The sequence below is a fragment of the Symphalangus syndactylus genome, chromosome 1, assembly GCF_028878055.3.
Source record: "Symphalangus syndactylus isolate Jambi chromosome 1, NHGRI_mSymSyn1-v2.1_pri, whole genome shotgun sequence".
NCBI lineage: Eukaryota > Metazoa > Chordata > Mammalia > Primates > Hylobatidae > Symphalangus > Symphalangus syndactylus.
The window spans coordinates 120,180,224-120,199,275 of record NC_072423.2 but is presented as its reverse complement, the minus strand read 5'-3'; the positions used below and the strand labels follow the sequence as shown (position 1 = coordinate 120,199,275).

The 19,052-nt window shown below is 40.3% G+C and overlaps 1 protein-coding gene across 1 annotated transcript; it reads right to left on the bottom strand.

The window, feature by feature from the left end:
- Nucleotides 1-16,513: 16,513 nt before the first annotated feature.
- Nucleotides 16,514-17,637, bottom strand: LOC129484166 (non-histone chromosomal protein HMG-17-like). Its single transcript, XM_055281719.2, has one exon. It carries the CDS (start codon nt 17,615-17,617, stop codon nt 17,345-17,347), a length of 273 nt encoding a protein of 90 aa, XP_055137694.1. The 5' UTR covers nt 17,618-17,637; the 3' UTR covers nt 16,514-17,344.
- Between the last annotated feature and the right edge of the window lie 1,415 nt (nt 17,638-19,052).

Sequence of the window (19,052 nt, the reverse complement as noted above, 5' to 3'; positions counted from 1 at the left end):
AGAGATTCCGTAAGTAGATAAGCAGAAAAACCTTTAGAATAGAATGTGACAAGTGCACTGTTAGGGATGTGTGCATACGAGAGGGCCTGGTGATTGAATCTTTAAAGGCTGCATGGAAAGGGATTGATCTGCTGAGGCTATTAGGTAGGGTTGAGAAGTCTGGACTTGCCCCATTTGCATAACGGCAACTCAGTGGGTGAGTGACATAGGCAGAGAAGGCCATTTGAATCACTTTCAGTTGAGTAACATACATAACATTTTCTGGTGCACCATGTATGATCAGAGATAGAATTTCAAAATAGATGTTTTCCAAAAATGATATGATATGGCGATAAGATGTTCCATAGTTAGCAGAACCCATGTATGTTTCAGGTATTTTCATCTGTTATTACCTTGCAAATCCAGGGGCATTGGTTAAGGAAAGATTTGTTTTTGTCATGACATACCAGCATTACAGATGTGACTCACTGAGATAAACTCTCAAAAGGGGTATACCTGGCCTCTACCTTGTGAGGCAACGAGAGATTGGGGTAGGAATGGGCCTTTAAATGAGTGCTGGAGGCTCCTTGACCTGGCTTTCATTCTTAGATCTACCACCTTACTTGGGCAAGTTTCTTACACTTTCTAGTCTTTGGTTTTTATATTTGTAAAATTGAGAACAGAATAACACCCATCTCATAGGTTTGTATTTAAGAATTAAATAAAATAATTCAGGTTACAATGGGTTTTTCAGTCGCAGTTGAAGATTTAAGTGAAAGTAATTAGGAAGAGAACTTAAGAAAAGGTTTTTGGTTTTACGTAAGAAGAAAGGCAATTATATATATATATATATATATATATATATATATATATATATATATTTTCCTAAATGAGTCTCTGATTTGAAAGTCCACACTTCAAATACACAACCTTCTATTTTGTTCCATTGTTCAGTCTATCTATTCATTCATTCTTGATTTAATAAATATAGATTTATAGCACATTTAATATTTGATAGAACAAAGCCCTGTCCATAGTCTTCTTTTGTGAATATTCTCACTCCCCTTACACATTTGGTTTCCCAGATGAGCTTAGGATCATTTTGTCAGTTTGTGAAAAGTTTATCTAGGAATTTTGGTTGACAGTGGTTCACTTTACAGATTTCGGGAGAAGGGACAGCTTTTACTCTTCTTGTTTGAGAACATGGCATGCACGTCCACATATTTCTATGTTTTTTTATAGTTTTCATCTTATAGGTCTTGTACATATTTGTTGAATTTATTCATATGTATCATATACAAATGTGAGAGATCTCATTTTGTATTGCATTTTCTAAGTGTATTTGATTTTTATCCTTGGTATGTAAGAAACCTACCAACTTTCTGCATTTACTTTGTAATTGATCACTTTATTGAATTTGCTTATTATTTTCAATAGTTTTTCAGTTAATTGTGTTTGGTTTTTGAGGAATGCAATGACAGTATCTGCAAATAATGGCAAACTTGCTTTCTCATTTAGAATATTAATGTGTCTTATTTTACTTTTTGGTTATTTTATTGTTTAACCTATTTATATTGTTTGGGACTCTAATCAATGCTTATGTTTCACCATTAAGCAGGATACAAGCTATTGGATTTGTTTATGTATATAGTATTAATTGTTTTGAATTTTTTTTTTTTTTTTGAGATGGAGTCTCGCTCTGTCCCCCATGTTGGACTGCAGTGGCATGATCTCGGCTCACTGCAAGCTCCGCCTCCTGGGTTCACGCCATTCTCCTGCCTCAGCCTCCTGAGTAGCTGGGACTACAGGCGCCAGCCACCACGCCCGGGTAATTTTTTGTATTTTTAGTAGAGACGGGGTTTCACCGTGTTAGCCAGGATGGTCTCAATCTCCTGACCTCGTGATAGGCCCACCTCGGCCTCCAATTGTTTTGAATTTTTTTAAAATCTGGATACTATGCTTTTTTGAAATATCTCAAGAAGGTCACATGGTTTCCCTCTTTCATTTATTAATATGAAGAAATATATTGCTAGATTTCCTAATTTTGAATTAACTTAAAATACTCTCAGATTATATTGCCAATATTGTATTTGACTTTTCCTGGATATTTACCAATCCTGGAGTGTTTTTAAAAAAATTATCATGGACAAATTCTGATATTGGCACTACATCAGTGTCTTTAAAAGAATAGAGATGCTTTCCTTCTTTCCTTCCTTATTCTCTGATGTGACCTAAGGAGCATATGAGGTTTGACTTAGAAATAACTCACCCCTGAAACAATTTAATTCTGGGATTTTTTGAGTGGTGGTTTCTTTCTGACAATTTCCCCAATTTTGATCTGTGGAGATAGGAGAAAATGAATTATTTTCATCTTCTCTTATCAAAGGGAGTTGTCAATTATCACTCCAGCCATTAACTGAACCCTAGAATTGGCTTTTCTGGGAAGCTATTTCCTTTTCTTATGAGAAAACATCCAAGGGGCATCTACAGCCATGTCAGGTGCCTCTCAGAGCTGCGGGATGGCAACTTGGAGTACCAAATGCAGGGGCTTGGTTACTTTATTCCCTAGGACAAGACTTCGTTGAGAAGAGAAAGCGAAGCAGAGACAAGGGCTGGAGCCTCAAATCTCACCCCTCCTTTGCTCTCCCTGCTCCCTGCCTTTAGGAACCCTGTCGCTGGTTAGGTAAAATCTGCATAATTTGCACAAATGTTTCTAAATGCCTCCTAAACATCTCCTAATGGAAACCTGACAGGCCGAAGCCTCACCTCTCCCCATGCCTGCCAAACCTCCTGTATTCTTTGATCAATTAATGACAATTCCACGTACTCAATTTCCTACATCAAGAACTTAAGCTTTGTCCAGGACGATTCCTTCTTTTTCACCTATCCCATTTGATTTGTTGACAAAGGCTGCAATTCCATCTCCTCAACATCTCTCAGATCTATTTCTTTCTTTCTCTACCAAACACAGATGCTTTAGTTCAGATCCTTCAATCTGGTTGCCTTATTATTGCAATAGCCTTGTCATCAGTGTCTTACTCCAGTCTTACTCTCCTATGTACTCCCACTCCCCAAATCTTCCTCTACCTGTCTACCAGAATGAGCTTTTAAAAAATGATTTTGATATTTATCAAAGTACTATACAGAGTTAAAAATATCAAATACAAGTCTACAGTCACTGGTCTGTATTTTTTAAAAATAAAAAAAGCTTTGAAAACGGATTTTTTGGTACTTCTAGCACCAAAGCTCATTCTGGTGGCAAAACTTGACCTAAATTTAGTTTCATGAATACAGCATGCTTCCCCACACCTTGATGGGAGTAAGTATGATAAGTATGTGCATGATATTCCCTCTTAAAAATCAGAAAATGTTAGAATTCTGAACTACATTTGGCTCTATGGATTCAAGATTGTGGATTGTGCATGTGTAGTATGAATCCTCTGCCCTCATTCCACTCCCCAGGGGCAACTCTTTAAATGCTTTTAGCTTTTAAAAATTATATTTCTTTCTTTATTTCAAATAACATGCTTAGCTTCATATCTTGATTTATAATTTTGGACATGTTAGTGTGTTGACTTCCTATTATAATTTATGAAGATTTGGTCATCTTACATCTTTTCCAACTGTATTAGTTTGCTAGGGGTGACATAACAAAGTACCATAGACTAGGTGACTTAAACAACAGAAATTTATTTCCTTACAGTTCTGGAGGCTAGAAGTCCAAGATCAATGTCTTAGCAGGGTTGGTTTCATTCCGAGGTCTTTCTCCTTGGCTTGTAGATGGCCATCTTCTTTCGATGTCGTCATATGGTTTTCTCCTGTATGTGTCTTTGTTCTAATCTCCTCTTTTTGTAAGGACAACAGTCACTGGATGAGGACCTACCATCATGACCTCATTTAACCTTAATTATTAATACCTCTTTCAAAACCCTATCTCCAAATAGTCACATTCTGAGGCTCTTAGGGTTAGGACTTCAAAGTATGAATTTTGGACACGATTCAGCCCATGACACCAACTATGCCTCTCCCTATTTAGTCGTCTATGTGCTTATCAAAATTTTGGTTTATTCAACAGTCAAAGCTTATATTCTTAGAGGAACAAATATTGTTCATTGCAGAATACAGTAGGGCATTATATTTCCTTTCTTATTTTTTTCCTAGAGTTAATAATTGTCTCTTTTTCCATTTGCTAGCCTTTCTCTGTGCATATCTTTAATTTTTTTTCTCAAATGCTTCATCAGAGCTGTTAGTGTATTAAGATGATCTTCCCAATAGTTGGAAGTATAAGAAGAACAACCAAAGAACAAGTATTGGTTCTATTTGTATGCTCATCCTGAAATGGTCATTCTCTAAAATTGCTGCATAACTGTCATTCCTTTTTTGGATCCACTCTTTCTTGGGTTCCATGTTTTCCTTTTTCTTCATTTTTGACCTCATTTTTAAAAAGTACATTTGTGGTAGCTTTCTTAGAAAAGGCATGGGATATAAGTTATTAGGTTTCTTGCATTAATGAAAATTATTTTATACTAACACATGATTACCCAGGCATAGAATTCCAGATTGAGAATAATTTCTCCTCAAATGTTGGCAGCGTAGTCCTCCTACGTCTTCTATGTTTCACTGTGGCCTTTGCAAATATCCGCTTATATTCTCTCTGAATGCTTTGGAATCTTCACTTTATCCTTGAGACTCTGACATTTTACAGTAACACCCTGTGTAATGAATCTTTTTTCATTCATCATGGTAGGCTGTTGGTAGATCTTTCATTTGTTTGCTTATTTTTCAGTTCTGGTTATTTCTTTAATTATTTCTTTGACAATTTCTATTTTCTGTTTTCTCCTTCAGTAACTCCTTATTCAAATGTTGGACCTTCTAGTATGATTCTTTAATATTCTTTTCTGTTTTCTATCTTTGTTTTCATGTTCTGCCTTCAGAGAGATTTTTAAATGCATATTGCTTAATTCCTCCAAAGTATGTCTGTTTCCTCTAAGCACCTACTTTCTGTTGGTTTTGTTCTTTCTCATGTTGTGGGATTTTGTCAACATTTCTTTATCCTTGGGGGATGAGTATATAACTAAGAGTAAGGACCCAAGGGATGAAGGAACTGATTGAATGTTTAGGTAAACTGTTGGTGCTTGTTGTGAATAATATAAGATAGTGGCTTTATTGTGAGATAGCGAGGAACCCTGAAATGTCAGTATCTAGTGTTCTTTTCCTTTGAGGCATTCAGTTTCTCAAAAATAGTGTCCACCTCTTGCCTGGGGTTTATAAATGAATAATTAGGGAAGGGTGTGTATGTGTGCTGGGGTGAGGGAGACTGGAAATAGGAAATAGTTTTCAGAATATAGGTTTTTGGTTTTTTTTTTTTTCAACTTATCCACCTGTTTGTAGCCACGTGTCACATTTCTGAGCCTCCTCCCTTCTTGAGATCTTGGATTCTGAAACCTTTGACTTTAATTCATTCAAAGACCAAACTCCCTTCTCCTTGAATGGGATAGAGGGCCAGAAGCATAACTATATTGTTTACAGACTTTTTTCCTCTGCAGATACCTTATCTGGTAGCTTCGTTTGGACTCCCACCTCAATGACCAGTCCTGTAATGACTTCATTTCCTTAAATAATTTGTTGATATTCTGCTGATATCTCTCTCTCTTCTATGAGTCTGTATATTTAAAAATCTTTTACAAAGAAGTAACAGAAGGAACGGGAGATGCACACATGTGATAAAGACTTTGGATTAAATTGGAGGTCCCACCAGAAGAGTGATCTTTATGGATGACACCAAATAGATAAGTGGCATAATCAGATTTTCATTTTAGAATGTTAGTTTTTGTAGACCGTTAGGTAGGCAGGCAACTCTCAGTCACCTCTCTGCTAACTGCCTTCTGATTTGCAAAAATTTGTTGAAATTTGTGTCTCTTTTAGTGGCTCTGTGCAGCTCTTAAAATAAAGTGCAAGCTTCTTTAATCATCAGCCCCTGCCTGCACCTCTTCCCTTGTAGTAGTCTGTGCCCTTCTTTTGCTTACCATGGTGTTCATTGGATGCCTCTCTTGCTTAACAAAATGTATTATTGGTTCTCCTCTATTGTCTCCTTACTTTTCTGTGAGCTTCATAAGGACTGAAATTAGCCTCTGTTTGACTTTTGATCCCTGGGTTAGTACCTGACATATTAAAGAAGCTCAATAATGTTTGTTGAATAAATGATAACAAAGCTACTATAACCTTCCTTCTTAAGCTGGTCACCCCAGACGTAGGCCTTGAGATGAAGATTGGTATGCAGGTGATTTGTTAAGAAACTGCTTCCAGTAGAACTAGTGTGGGAATGGGAAAGAAAGACAGGGAAGGGAGGGAAGTTAGTAAGGGGTGTAATGTTAGGCAAAGACAGCAGCTACAGCCTAATCCTATAGGGAACTCTGAAGTGTAAATTATCCCTCAGAGTTTGTCCAAACTTGAGGCAAAGGAGCTAAGTTTACGTATTCCAGCACTGTCAGTCACTGGCTAAGGTCTGATCTGGGATAGAGTGACCAACCATCTTAGTTGGTCCAGGACTATCCTGGCTTTAGGACTGAAAGTGCCATAGCCCAGGAAACCCCTCAGTCTGGGGCAAGCCTGGACATGTTGCAACTTAAATACTTGCAGCTATCTTTGCTTGTGGGAAAAATGGTATCAGGAGCCCAAGGAAAGTCCTTGGAAGAGAGAAACAGCTGCAGCCATTAGATGCTGTGTTAGGAAGAATAATGGCTCTGAAACCTGTCCATATCTAATCCCAGGAACCTGTGCATTATCTTAATGGATAGCTTGAGTCCAGGAGTTCAAGACCAGGCTGGGCAACATTGTGAAGTACCATATCTACAAAAAGTACAAAAAATTAGCTGGGTGTGGTGGTGCACACTTATAGTCCCAGCTACCTCAGAGGCTGAGATGGGAGGATCACCTGAGCTGGGGAGGTTGAGGCTGCAGTGAGCTGTGATCATGACACTGCACTATAGCCTGGGTGACAGAGTGGAACCCCGTCTCAAAAAAAATAAAAAAATAAAAAAAGACCTTGCAGATGTGATTAAACTAAGAATCTTGAGATAGAGAGATTTTCCTGGGTTATCCAGGTGGGTTCAATGCAATCGCAAAGTCATTATATGAGAAAGAGGGAGGTGGATGATTCAGAGAAGATGATATGATGACAGAAGCAGAGGTCAGAGTGATTTGATTGCTGGCTTTGAAGATGGAAAGGAACTCTAGGCGGCCTCTAGAAATGGGTTCTCTCCTAGATCCTCTAGAAGGAATGTAGTTCTGCCAACACCTTGATTTTAGCCTCAGGGGACCCATTTGGGACTTCTGATTTCCAGAACTGTTAGATAATGAGTGTATGTTATTTTAAATCACTAAGAAGGTGGTGGCCCGGTGCAGTGGCTCACGCCTGTAATCCCAGCACTTTGAGAGGCCAAGGCGGGTGGATCACCTGAGGTCAGGAGTTCGAGACCAGTCTGGCCAACATGGTGAAACCCTGTTTCTATTGAAAATACAAAAATTAGCCAGGCGTGGTGGTGGGCGCCTGTAGTCCCAGCTACTCAGGAGGCTGAGGCATGAGAAGCGCTTGAACCTGGGAGACAGAGGTTGCAGTGAGCCGAGATCATGCCACTGCACTCCAGCCTGGGAGACAGAGTGAGACTCTGTCTAAAAAAAAAAAAAAAAAGGAAAAGAAAAAGAAAAAAGAAGATGGCAATTTGTTACAGAAGCAATAGGACAAATACAAAGGCAAAGGCTCATTGAAGCTGGGGGAGATGAACAGAGACTCAGTAAAAGGGATCTGAGGGGGTTCTGGGTGGTGCCTCAACAATACTTGTTCCCTCCAAATCAGAAAACTCCATCAGAGAGACAAAGCTTTCAATATTGACTACTGATTTAAAGTTTTGGCTCTCTGATGGAGTTTTCTGATTTGGAAGATCAGAAGTTGACCATCAAACTAGGGAACTATAGCATAGAGATTAAGCCATGGGATCCGGAGTTTGATGCCCATTGAGTAAGTTTTGACTTTCAGCATTTTTAAACTCTGTGAACTTGGCATGTTACCAAAGCCTCTCTGAACCTTAGTGCTTCATTTGTGACACTGAGATAATAACAAAACTCAAAGGTATTCTAAGGATTAAATGAATATGCTTGTAAAGTGCCTGGCATACAGTAAAATCTCAATGCAGATATTACTGGTAGCACAGTGGGATCCCGTCTCTATTTAAATGTTACATTCTAAGGACAGTATAAGGTAAAAATCAAGATTGGTGAATATCAGGGATTAAAATCATTTAACTTGCTCAGAAGGTACAGTATACAGGGTTTAGTGTTCACGACCTTGTAAATATGTACATATGAAGGTTTACTCCTCACCACCATAGAAACTTTATAATACTGAGTCCAAGTGCAAAACAATGTTACAGTATTTTCAATTACCTAGAAGAGGGAGGGAGTTGTTGAACTGTGCAATGGTTTACTCTTTGTTTAGCATTTGTTTCAATCCATGGTTTATTTAAAGGGTGATTTTCACCTTCGTTTGAATTTGCTCTTTTTCTGAGATCTTTGTTAAGCCCAGCAAAGTCACCCATTGTACCTGTGCCTGACTTCTCTTCCCAAGGTTACCTGGGGGTATTTTCCCAGCCTTTTGATATGTTAAGCAATCATAATTGGAGACAGTTTAATAAACAACCATTAAGTTGCTCTTAGACGTGTTCAAATTGGTCTAACTAGCAACTATCTAATAATTAATGAAGACCAGCTGTAACTATAAAGCCATTTAGTGACCCAGATCAGTTTCTGCCAGATCCAGAAATAGCCCTACAAACCCCCTTCTGTTATCAAGGTGGCGGCTATTAAGGTGGGTGATTACCTGGGGTCTTTCATTCATTTCCATTAGAGAGCAGGGGCTGAAACTCAAGTCAGCTGATGTGAAATCTTTTAAACAGCTCTTCAAGGAGGTCAAAGCCATTGATTATGTTAGGGGGTAGGACTCATCTAGAGGTCGGGTATCTGTGGTCAGCTCCGTCCTTCCCCATCTCCCCGACCCAGGTCACACGATGCAGAGCTGTTGGACATCCTATCAGGGCTTTCCTCTATATTTCAGGTATGCTGCTGGTTTGAGCTGACTCTTTTAAAACTTGGAGCTTTTCCCCCTGGGTGAAATGGTGAGAGAGAAGGGGAGGAAGCCAGGGGGGAGGAGAAGGAAGTCCTTGGCTGAGCTGCCTGGTGCTTGGTGAGGAAAGGAGTGGGTGTGGGCGAGCTTGCTTCACTCTGAGGCCCTGCCAGCTCCTGGAAACGCTGCTGCTCTTTCTGAAAACCCTCCCTGAGGACGACCAGTTAAAACAACAAAAAACATCAATCAAACCTTATGGGGTTATTTTAAGGCCAAAGGGAAAGTAGATGAAAAAGGAGGTGGGCAGGAGTGGGAATTCGACCCACCTCCTCCCATCCCCGCTCCCAGAGCCTCAGTTCACAGCTCTTTACTGCCTCCCCATGCCTCCCCATTCCTGTCTGCATCCACTGCGCTGGAACCTGGCTCGCCCGCCTTGTTCTCCAGATGAACTGCCCTGTCTCTGCCTTGCCTTAGGCGGGGCCTTTGGGGATTGAGCTGTGTTTCTCTTCACTGTGTGTTGAACTTGGCAGGTACAGGCGCATCTCATTCCAAGTCAAACTACCACCTTTCAGAAAGGAGGGCTGGGCCTGGAATCCATGGCTTGGGAAGGGCCCTGCGTACAACCGCTGACTGTTGGAAGTGAATATTGTCCTTCTCCACCACCCGTGCCAGGCCTGCCACTGGTCATGACCGGAAAGGGAAGAAACAGGCATTTGGGGCTGAAGGTCACCCTGCAGCTGACCTATCAGAGGACCCTGGAGGTTCTGTGGGCAGTAAGAATGGGGTCAGCTTCCCGGCCAGAAGTTCAAGTAGCCCCAGTGAGTCATCCGTTGCTTTAAACAAATAAGTGGTTGTTGGCCATGCTGATGCCACTTGGGCACATACCTGAGTGTGCAGAGCCAGTTTAAGAATGAGATCTTGTTTCCCAAGAACCAACCCTCCTACCGGAAATGTCTGCAAAGACAATGAGTGCATTCAGGAAGTTTTTTTCCCTTTTCCCATGGTTCCTTGCAGCTGTCATGGGATCTCCTGCTCCCACGGAGAGAAGCTGCTCACCAAGGACTGGAGAGGCCAGCCTGCAGATCAGAGAAGCAGAGAGACCTCCAGACAGTTTCTCATTTGAAAATTGTTTCCAGAGGGTAAGGTCCCTTGTCCACTCCACCAGTGTCAATGACTCTCTGATAGGTCAGAGTAGAGGTCTAGATGTCAGCCCCACCACCTGCTGGCTGTGTGACTTGGGGAAAGGACCTGGCCTCTCTGTGCCACAGTTTCCTCACCTATGAAATGGGGATATTGCCTACCACATAAGTGTGAAGGTCAGAGGTGGTAACTGTTGGAGAGTGTTTACTTGGCTGATATTTTAATCATCCCTTGTTCCAATGTCACAGAATTTTCACATTCTCTCTTCAGCTTCATAATAGTCTCATGAGGTAGGAAGGGAAAGGGTGGTGTAAAAGTAATTACATTTTGTTTTAAAGTTTGAAGGGCTTTGCCAATGGAAATGATATTGGCAGCTCACATCTGGCACAGAGAAAATGACCCCAGCAGTTTTTGTGCCAATGTTGGGTATGTTTTCTATTTTTCTGGTAATCTTACTATGAAACAAAAAACTCCAGTATAGGTAGATAAGACTGTACATTTTTCAAGACCCTCCAGGGCCATCAAGGATGAGTAACCTGGTGTAGGGCAAAGAAGTCCTCTCTACCAGTGCTATCCAGTAGAAAGATGATGTAAGATACTATAAAAGATAATATGAAAACACTATAAAGACAATAAAGTTAAAATAATGTAATTTTAGTTTTAAATTTTCTTGTAGAAACATCAAAAAATTCTTAAAGGGCAAAATTAATTTTTATAATATATATTTTTAATTCCGTTATATTGAAAGTATTACTATTTCAACATGTAACAATATAAAAATTATTAGATACTTTATATTCTTTTTTCTTACCAAGTCTTTGAATTCCTATGTGTATTTCACACTTACAGCACACCTCAATTCCAATGCTAAAAAATAATCATTGGAATTCTTAATTGTATTTCAGTTTCACAAACTTTATAGTTGCCAGAATAGATTCATACACTCAAGTGGTTCCACATATACTTAAAAGTTTTACAGTAATGGAATCACATATCAGATTTTAAATATATATTTACATTAATTAAAATTAATGGAATTTGAATTTCAGTTCCTCAGTCACTCTAGTGACATTTCAAGTGCTTAATAAGGACAGAACAGGAGAAGTATCAGCTAGGCTGTTCTTTTATTCACTTGTATTTCAATACTTAGAATTATCTTCAATAACTGTTTCTTTGCAGGAATGTTTTCAGTATTTATCTAAAACTAGCCAGTATACTCATTCTATCCACTTAACCAGTCACACGCAAGGCAGTGTGAATAATGGAGTTCTACTGTCAGCCTCTGTGTACTGTGAATGAGTCAAGCCATAGAGCCCAAGTGACATGTGGCTGACATAGTTACTGAGGGAGACCTCCAGTGTCAATTCATATATTAAATAAAGTATTAATTTCTGTCCTTCTTTGATAAACAGAAAAGGGTGATCTAACATTCTTTTCCCATACACCTATGGATCACCTTTGTACACCATACTTGAAAGATCATGCTTGGAACCCTACCGCTGTGGTTGCTTCAACCTTTCTCTGAGCTGGGGCTTTAGTCCTAGACTTCAGGGAATAAGTAGTGTCTATTCTGGGCCTTTTTTCTTCTGACCTCCTCTCTTCCTCCCAGAGTTCCTTGGTTGTTTTTTTAAGCACTATGTAATACATTCATTTGTCGGGTTTTGTCTTAGGATTTTTTTTTTTTAAGAGACAGAGTCTTGCTCTATATCCCAGGCTGGAGTGCAGTGGTGTGATCATAGCTCACTGCAGCCTTGAATTCTTGGGCTCAAGGGATCCTCCTGCCTCAGCCTCCGAAGTATCTGGGACTACAGGCTAACACCACTAAGCCTGGCTAATTTTAATTTTTTTTTGTAGAGATGGGGTCTAGTTATGCTGCCCAGGCTGGCCTTGAACTCTTGGCCTCAAGCAGTCTTCCCAGCTTGGCTTCCTAAAGTGCTGGGACTACAGGTGTGAGCCATCATGCCTGGCCTGACTTTTTATTAACTGTCATCTACAACAAAAGCAAAGAAAAACAACAAAATATTTCCAACAGAAGTCCCCAAAAGATGGCCAAGTTTTCACTTTAGAATTTGACCTAATTTTATTCTTTGAGGATAAATTGTATGGTAGTTTTTCCCTGTCACTCATATTTGCCTAAATACTTTGGCACTCGAATAGGACACCATCATGGGAACTTGTGCTAATGTTTTCAGTATTTGTAGTATTCATTGTGAGTTCCTACAACTCCCGTATTTTCGGGAGTAGAAGTTCCCTCCTCTTTATGCATGGACTATTTGTTATTGTATCTGTTCAGAGTTCAGTGCTTTGGCAGGGCTGGCCTCCCTGTGTCTTTGCTTAGCAGCAGCATCCTGGCTTGGTTCTGGGTGGTCCATTTCTTCTCCAGATTCTCTAAGGGTCCCTCCCCACTCTCACCACTTTTATTTTTCTTTCTTTAGCTATTTTGCTGCTTAAGTCATCTGAGGTGGAACTTTTGGAGTCCTTGGCTTTTTGTGGTATTTTAACACTTATGACCTAAGGCAGGAGGAGCTGCATTTTCGGCTCTTTGCTTCTCTCCCACTTCCCTCTTGAGGAGGACCCATATAAAATTCTCTGAGGGAGAGAAAGGATTCTTGGCAAACTGTCAGAACTTTCTTCTTCTTTTTTGTCTCTAATTGTATAAACAGAATATTCCAGAGCCCTGCAATGTTATTTTCCACAAATGCCTCATGAAGAATACATTTTGCTAGAGGAAATCTAGAACATTCCTATCTAAGCTCACCTGGGCTTCCAGCATATGGGTGACTTTAGCTTGGCTGCGTTGGGTCCTGCTCAGAGGCTGAGGCCTGTCTTGCAAGTTAAGTGGCCTAGGTCTTGTTTCCAGATTCCATAATCAGCTTTATTCCACAAACCTCTAACATTGTTTTATAAGCCAAGAGGTAACTTCTTAATGCTTCTGCTTATTTTCTCTTCTTAGTTCCTCAATTTAAAATATAATTATTTCCGTAGCTTCAGTTCCAGCTTTATCTTTCCAGGGAAGAAACTCCCAGCTGGGAATGGTTGAGCCCCACTTGGCTTTTTTAGAAATTCTCTTTTATAAACACTGGTCCAGGGTCAGGATTTGCACAAATCTTTATGCATAAAGACTCCTCTCTGCCTTAGCAGATGACTCCAGGATTCCCATGATCTTTCCCCCACGGCCCACCTCCAGTAGTCCTATTGCCAAGAGGCAGAGGAGGGGCAGGGCAGGAGGGTGGCAGTGGAGCCAGGGCAAGGGACTAGAGCATCTGGATTTCCACCAACCATGCATCAACCTCCCATCTGCTTTGTAAGAGGTTTTGTAAGGTTAATTATTAGTATTTTTAAAGTAGCCATCTTTTTATTTATAAATAAAGGCTATTGATGCTTTTTGTGATTTCCATAGCAGCCTGTGGCCTACCCACAACAGAAACTGGAGGTGGATCAAGCAAAAGAATAAGTGAACATTTATCTATTCATTTAGCAAATGTTGATCTAGAGGACATGCATGATCTGTAATACATACATATAGCAAGATATACTGTGCATACTGCCATATGTAATATATATACTGTGAAGACAATACATATACTGTGCACACCCACCATATATAATTGCATATATATAATTGCATATATTATATATGGTGTGTGTGCACAGTATATCTTACTAATCTGTGAGTATATATTGTATATATACAGTGTGTATATATATAAAAAAGGATTATTACAATGTATTCATACAAGTCAATGTGGTGTTATATTTAAGAAAAATAGCATCTGGATAGGAACAGGAAAATCACAGAAGAAACATGAACAGCTAATAAAAGTGTAAAATGATTCAGCTCCACCAATGTACTGTGGATTAAGGTGCTGCCTCAGCTCCAAATCCGCCCTGTTCTTCTCTGTTGTGATGCTGGGGCTGTGATTCTGAAAACCGCATTTCTCCTGTGCTAGCTGGCTCTCAGTTAGGTTCAGCCAGAAAGACTGGAAGGTAGAGGAAGGGAGAAGGGATCTGCCCTTTCTTCTGCACTTCCTATTTCTCCCGTGTCACCAAGAAAAACAACATTGGCTCCTTTCCCCAGATACTTTCCACATTCCATCAGCTAACCTTGTCGCATCCCTTAGCAGTGTCTGCCACGTTAGGTAAGGGCTCCTTTTCTGCATTGGAAGTCCTAGTATTGAAGGTCTCTTCTCCAAGCTTCTGAGCTGTCCAACCATCCAGTCAACGAACCCTGTTCTGTAGTCTAAACCCTGACTCTTAAAGCTTCTAGCTTCCCAGAACCACAAACTTTCCCTTTTGTTTCCCCAGCCTTGAGGGTGAACATGCTTCCTGCAATTGCTATCTTTACCTTACCTCTGACTTTCCTAGGCTTCCAGCATCTACCTACCCAATTACCTACATCAAATTCTTTCTGATAAGATAACTAGTGTGGCTTCTGTTTCCCCCACTAAACAATGGTTAATACAACAACTACTCTAAGAAAAGGCAAAAACAAACAAACAAACAAAAAACCCAAAAAACAAAAAAAACCCCAAACCCTAAAACAACATTGATATCTATATATCCATACTCTCAACACATGCATGGTTGTCAATACCTGAGTTTTGGAAGGCTTATGGCCCTGCCCTGTAGGCTGGGGATCTCTCTTTATTTCAGAGATGCAGCCTTGGAGTCTGCAGGGTTCTGCAGGTGCAGAACATGTGCAGAACACATGGTTCTGCCTCTGCCTCTGCCCCTAGAGTCCTCATCTCTGGTCACTGACCCTATGCCTAGATGGGCCTTTCCCTGCAGTTCTGCCAAACTATTTTCACTCCCCTCACTGGAAAGCAACAGAGACTTCACAAACCTTGTCAGCTCCTATGAAAACAATTTTCAGTGGGACTATGGGGATTGTCTCTCTCCGAGATAGGTGGTCCTACAGTTGGAGCTGTTGACCCTGTCATTTAGTGTTCAGGTGGTGACTTGAAGTCTCACTGTCCTGAATAATACTGACATTTCCAGGACTTAGGGTTCTCAGGGAACATCACAGCCATGTGGCAGTTGTCGCAGGCCCCCAATATGGTATAGAACTTTGGCAAGGTATGAAGCACTAGTTCATTTTATTCTTTGGGATGGTCCTATTAGGTAGGTACAGTCATGCATCATGTAATAACAAGAATATTTTCTGAGAAATGCATTTTTAAGCTGTTTTTCATTGTTGTGTGAACATCATAAGGGTTTACTTACACAGACCTAAATGGTACAGCCTACTACACACTTAGGCCATATGGTATAGCCTCTTGTTCCTAGGCTACAGATCTTTACAGCGTGGTACTGTACCCAATACTGTAGACAATTATAACACAATAGGAAGTATTTGTATATTAAAACATATCTAAACATAGAAATGTACAGTAAAAATATGGTATTATAATTTATGGAAACACGTTTTATATGCAATCTATCATTGATTGAAACATAGTTATGCAGTATATGACTGTATTATCTCTCTGAAATATGTGAGGTCTGGGACATGGGTTGAGTTGCTTGCCCGAAGCCAAGCTAGATGGTGTGTATCTTCAATAAATAATAATCAACATTACTATTATTTCTATAGCATTTCATCAGAGAAGGCAGGTCCCATCCTACTTCTGTGAAACTGGAAGCCCTGATCCAGTCTAGTAGGCTGGTAGACTACCACCTTCCTACTACAACTGTATAAAGGTAAAAATAGTGAAGGATCAGGGGAATGAGAGCTTGAGCCAGGTCCTGGGGCCAGGCTGTTACTAGATTTTCTAACCTTGACAACTATAATACAGTGCATTTTGTACTGTGTTTTATTTTCAAGGGAGTTTTATGAAAAAAATAATATATTTTAAAACAGGTCCTTTTTTTCAGGTAAAAATGAAGAAAACTGGGATGAGGTGGAATATGTAATGCTTTGGACATGGAACTGTGAGTCCTTAGAAGCCAAGTTATCCGAGGCAAGGCATCCTTTAATGGGATGGCTCTGAGGCTGGTTTTGTGGCTCTCCTGACAAGCTGAGCTTTAACCAACTAGAAATATTCTCTTTAAGGACATCTCTCAGTCACTGGGACCTTAGATTATCCTGATCCCCATTTAACTTTTGAGATTTTCATAGTTTACTGCCTCTGAGATCATCTTCCGATTTTTGCTTAGAAACTGAAAATCATCAACCTTGACTATCTTCCTACAATCTTCAACCATTCAAGGAATTCCTAAATTAATTTCCAAAGTCCTTTTCTTAACATAGAAATTCACCTTAAAGACGATGCTCTATTTCTTTTTTTTTTTTCCAAGCCAAACTGTATCCAGCTTTATTAAAGATACTTTCCATAAACAATCATAGTATTTCAGGCTGGACATGGGCAGACAATCATTAACAGTATATGCAAATTTTAAACTCCCTTCTTCAATTGACTACCAAAAATCCGAAAGCCACTATAAAACCCAATGAAGTCTTCGTCTGATGCTCTGAACAGGGAAAGTTTAGAGTGAGGGTTGACATTTCACATTTAGCATGTTGTTCAACAACTTTTCACAAGCCGACCCTGAGTTTCAGGAAGTGAAATGAAAATGGCAGAATTTATCTGACGATCCACAATCTAGAAATGGAACCACTGCTGTTTTGACAGATGCCATCTCAGTGGCATCACTGGAAAGTCCAGATTGCCTGACACACTGGTAACCAATGACTGGGGGTCAGGTCCCAACAGATGTCTGGGCTTAAGGGAGTTAAGTCTATGCTGAAGGATGGAAAGGGAGAAGAGGACATAAAAACAATTTTTTTTTTTCCATACTACAAGGCTTTCGTGCCAAGGTAACCATCTGTGTCAAAGTCAGGGAATCCCTCCTCCTGGGAGCCAAGAGGAAGTCTCTCAAAATTAGAAGGGAAAGGTGTTTTCCCCACATCAATCCAGCTTTGGGGACATTCTATTAGTGACATATGCCCCTTCTCCCTAAAACAACAATGAAGTGTTCTGTGTGCTAATAGCATAGCTTTAAAAAAAAAAGTAAAACAAAATTCTGCATTTTTATAAAACTTGATAAAAACAGTATTTCAAGCTGTACAGTCACCAGAAGTACACAGTCATCAAAAATGCACATGCTTCACTTGGCATCTCCAGCGCCTTCAGCTTTCTGTGCCTGGTCTGTTTTGGCACCTCCATTTTCTGCAGGGTTATTCCCCTCCTTGCCAGCATCAGCTTTTCCCTTTTTCCCTTTGGGTACCTTCTCTCCGTTCTTTGCAGGGGCCTTTTTAGGCTTGGGCTCTGGCTTTGGAGGAGCAGGTTTAGCGGACAACCTCGTGGATCTTCTCTGTGGTTCATCCTTCACCTTGGCTTTATCTCCTTTAGCATCCCTTTCAGCCTTTCTCTTGGGCATGGTGGTGGTGGCGACGGTGGTGGGACATAGGCGCTGGGCGCGGGATGCAGCAGCACACTTGCTTTCGTTGTCCAGGGATCATTCTCACCTCTTCTTCCGAAGATGCTCTCTTTCTTTGGTGAGATTCTTCCCTTCAGCCCTTCTCTTCTCTCAAGACCTTCTCTCTTCTGCTCTCTGCCTCAGATGGCATTGCTATTCCATGGCTAAAGTCTCAGGGTATAACATCCACCCTCATCACTTGGTAGGATGACCAACTCATCCCAGTTTATCCAGGACTTTCCTGGTTTTAACAATAAAAAAGCTTGTCTCCCAGGGAACCCCTCAGTCCCAGACAAGCCAAGATGGTACTATGATTTGAATATTTATCTTCTCCAAAGTTTACATTGAAATTTAATGTAGCAGTACTTGACAAGTAAGGCCTTTAAGGGGTGATTGCACCTAAAGGTCTCTTCCCTCATGAATGGATTAACCCATTCACGGATTACTGAATTAATAAGTTAAGGAGTGGGGCTGGTGGCTCTATAAGATGAGGAAGAAAGAACTAATCTAGTACATTCATCCCCCTCACCATGACATGCCCTGCACAGCCCCAGAACTCTTCAGAGAGTCCCCACCAGCAAGGTTTTCACCACTTGTTGTCCCTTGACCTTGAACTGTCCAGGCTCCAGGGCTGGAAGAAATATTTTTTCTTACAAATTACCTAGTTTCTGGTATTATGCTATAAGCAACAGACAATGTAGTAAGACAGAAAATTGATACCAAGAAGTGGGATTGTTGCTGATAACAAATATCTGGAAATGTGGAAGTGGCTTTGGAACTGAGTAATTGGCAGAGGCTGAAAGAATTTGCAGGAGCAGGCTAGAAAAAGCCTAGATTCTTGTGAGGGCTTAGAAGACAAGAAGACTAGGGAAAGTTTGGACCTCCTTAGGGATTGGTTAAGTGGTCCTGACCAGAATGCTGATAGAAATATGGACAGTAAAGATCATTCTTACGAGGTTTCAGAAGAACTGAGGAAACAAGGTATTAGAAACTGGCGTAAAGGCCATCTTTATTATAAACTGGCAAAGAACTTGTGTGCATTGTGTTCATGCCCTAGGGCTTTATGGAATGCAGAACTTAAGAGCAATTCATTAGAATATCTGGTGGAAGAAACATCTAAGCAGCAAAGCATTCAGGCTGCTGCAAAGCTGCTTTTAACCCCTCACATTAAACTGTGAGAAGGAAAAAAATGACTTAAAGATAGAGTTTATAATCAAAAAGGAAGCAAAATGGAAAGATGTGGAAAACTCTCAGCCTGGCCATGTGAAGAGTAAAAAAGTGTTTGGGAGAGAAAACCAAGGGTGTGGCCCAGCAACTTTTTGCTAAGGAAATTAGTACAGAGAGAAGAGATCATCAAAAGAATGGAAGAAAGACTTCAACGGCATTTCAGAGATTT

What these genes read in the sequence shown, in the direction of transcription:
- LOC129484166 (XM_055281719.2), bottom strand. Translation starts at nt 17,617, where the DNA reads ATGCCCAAGAGAAAGGCTGAAAGGGATGCTAAAGGAGATAAAGCCAAG.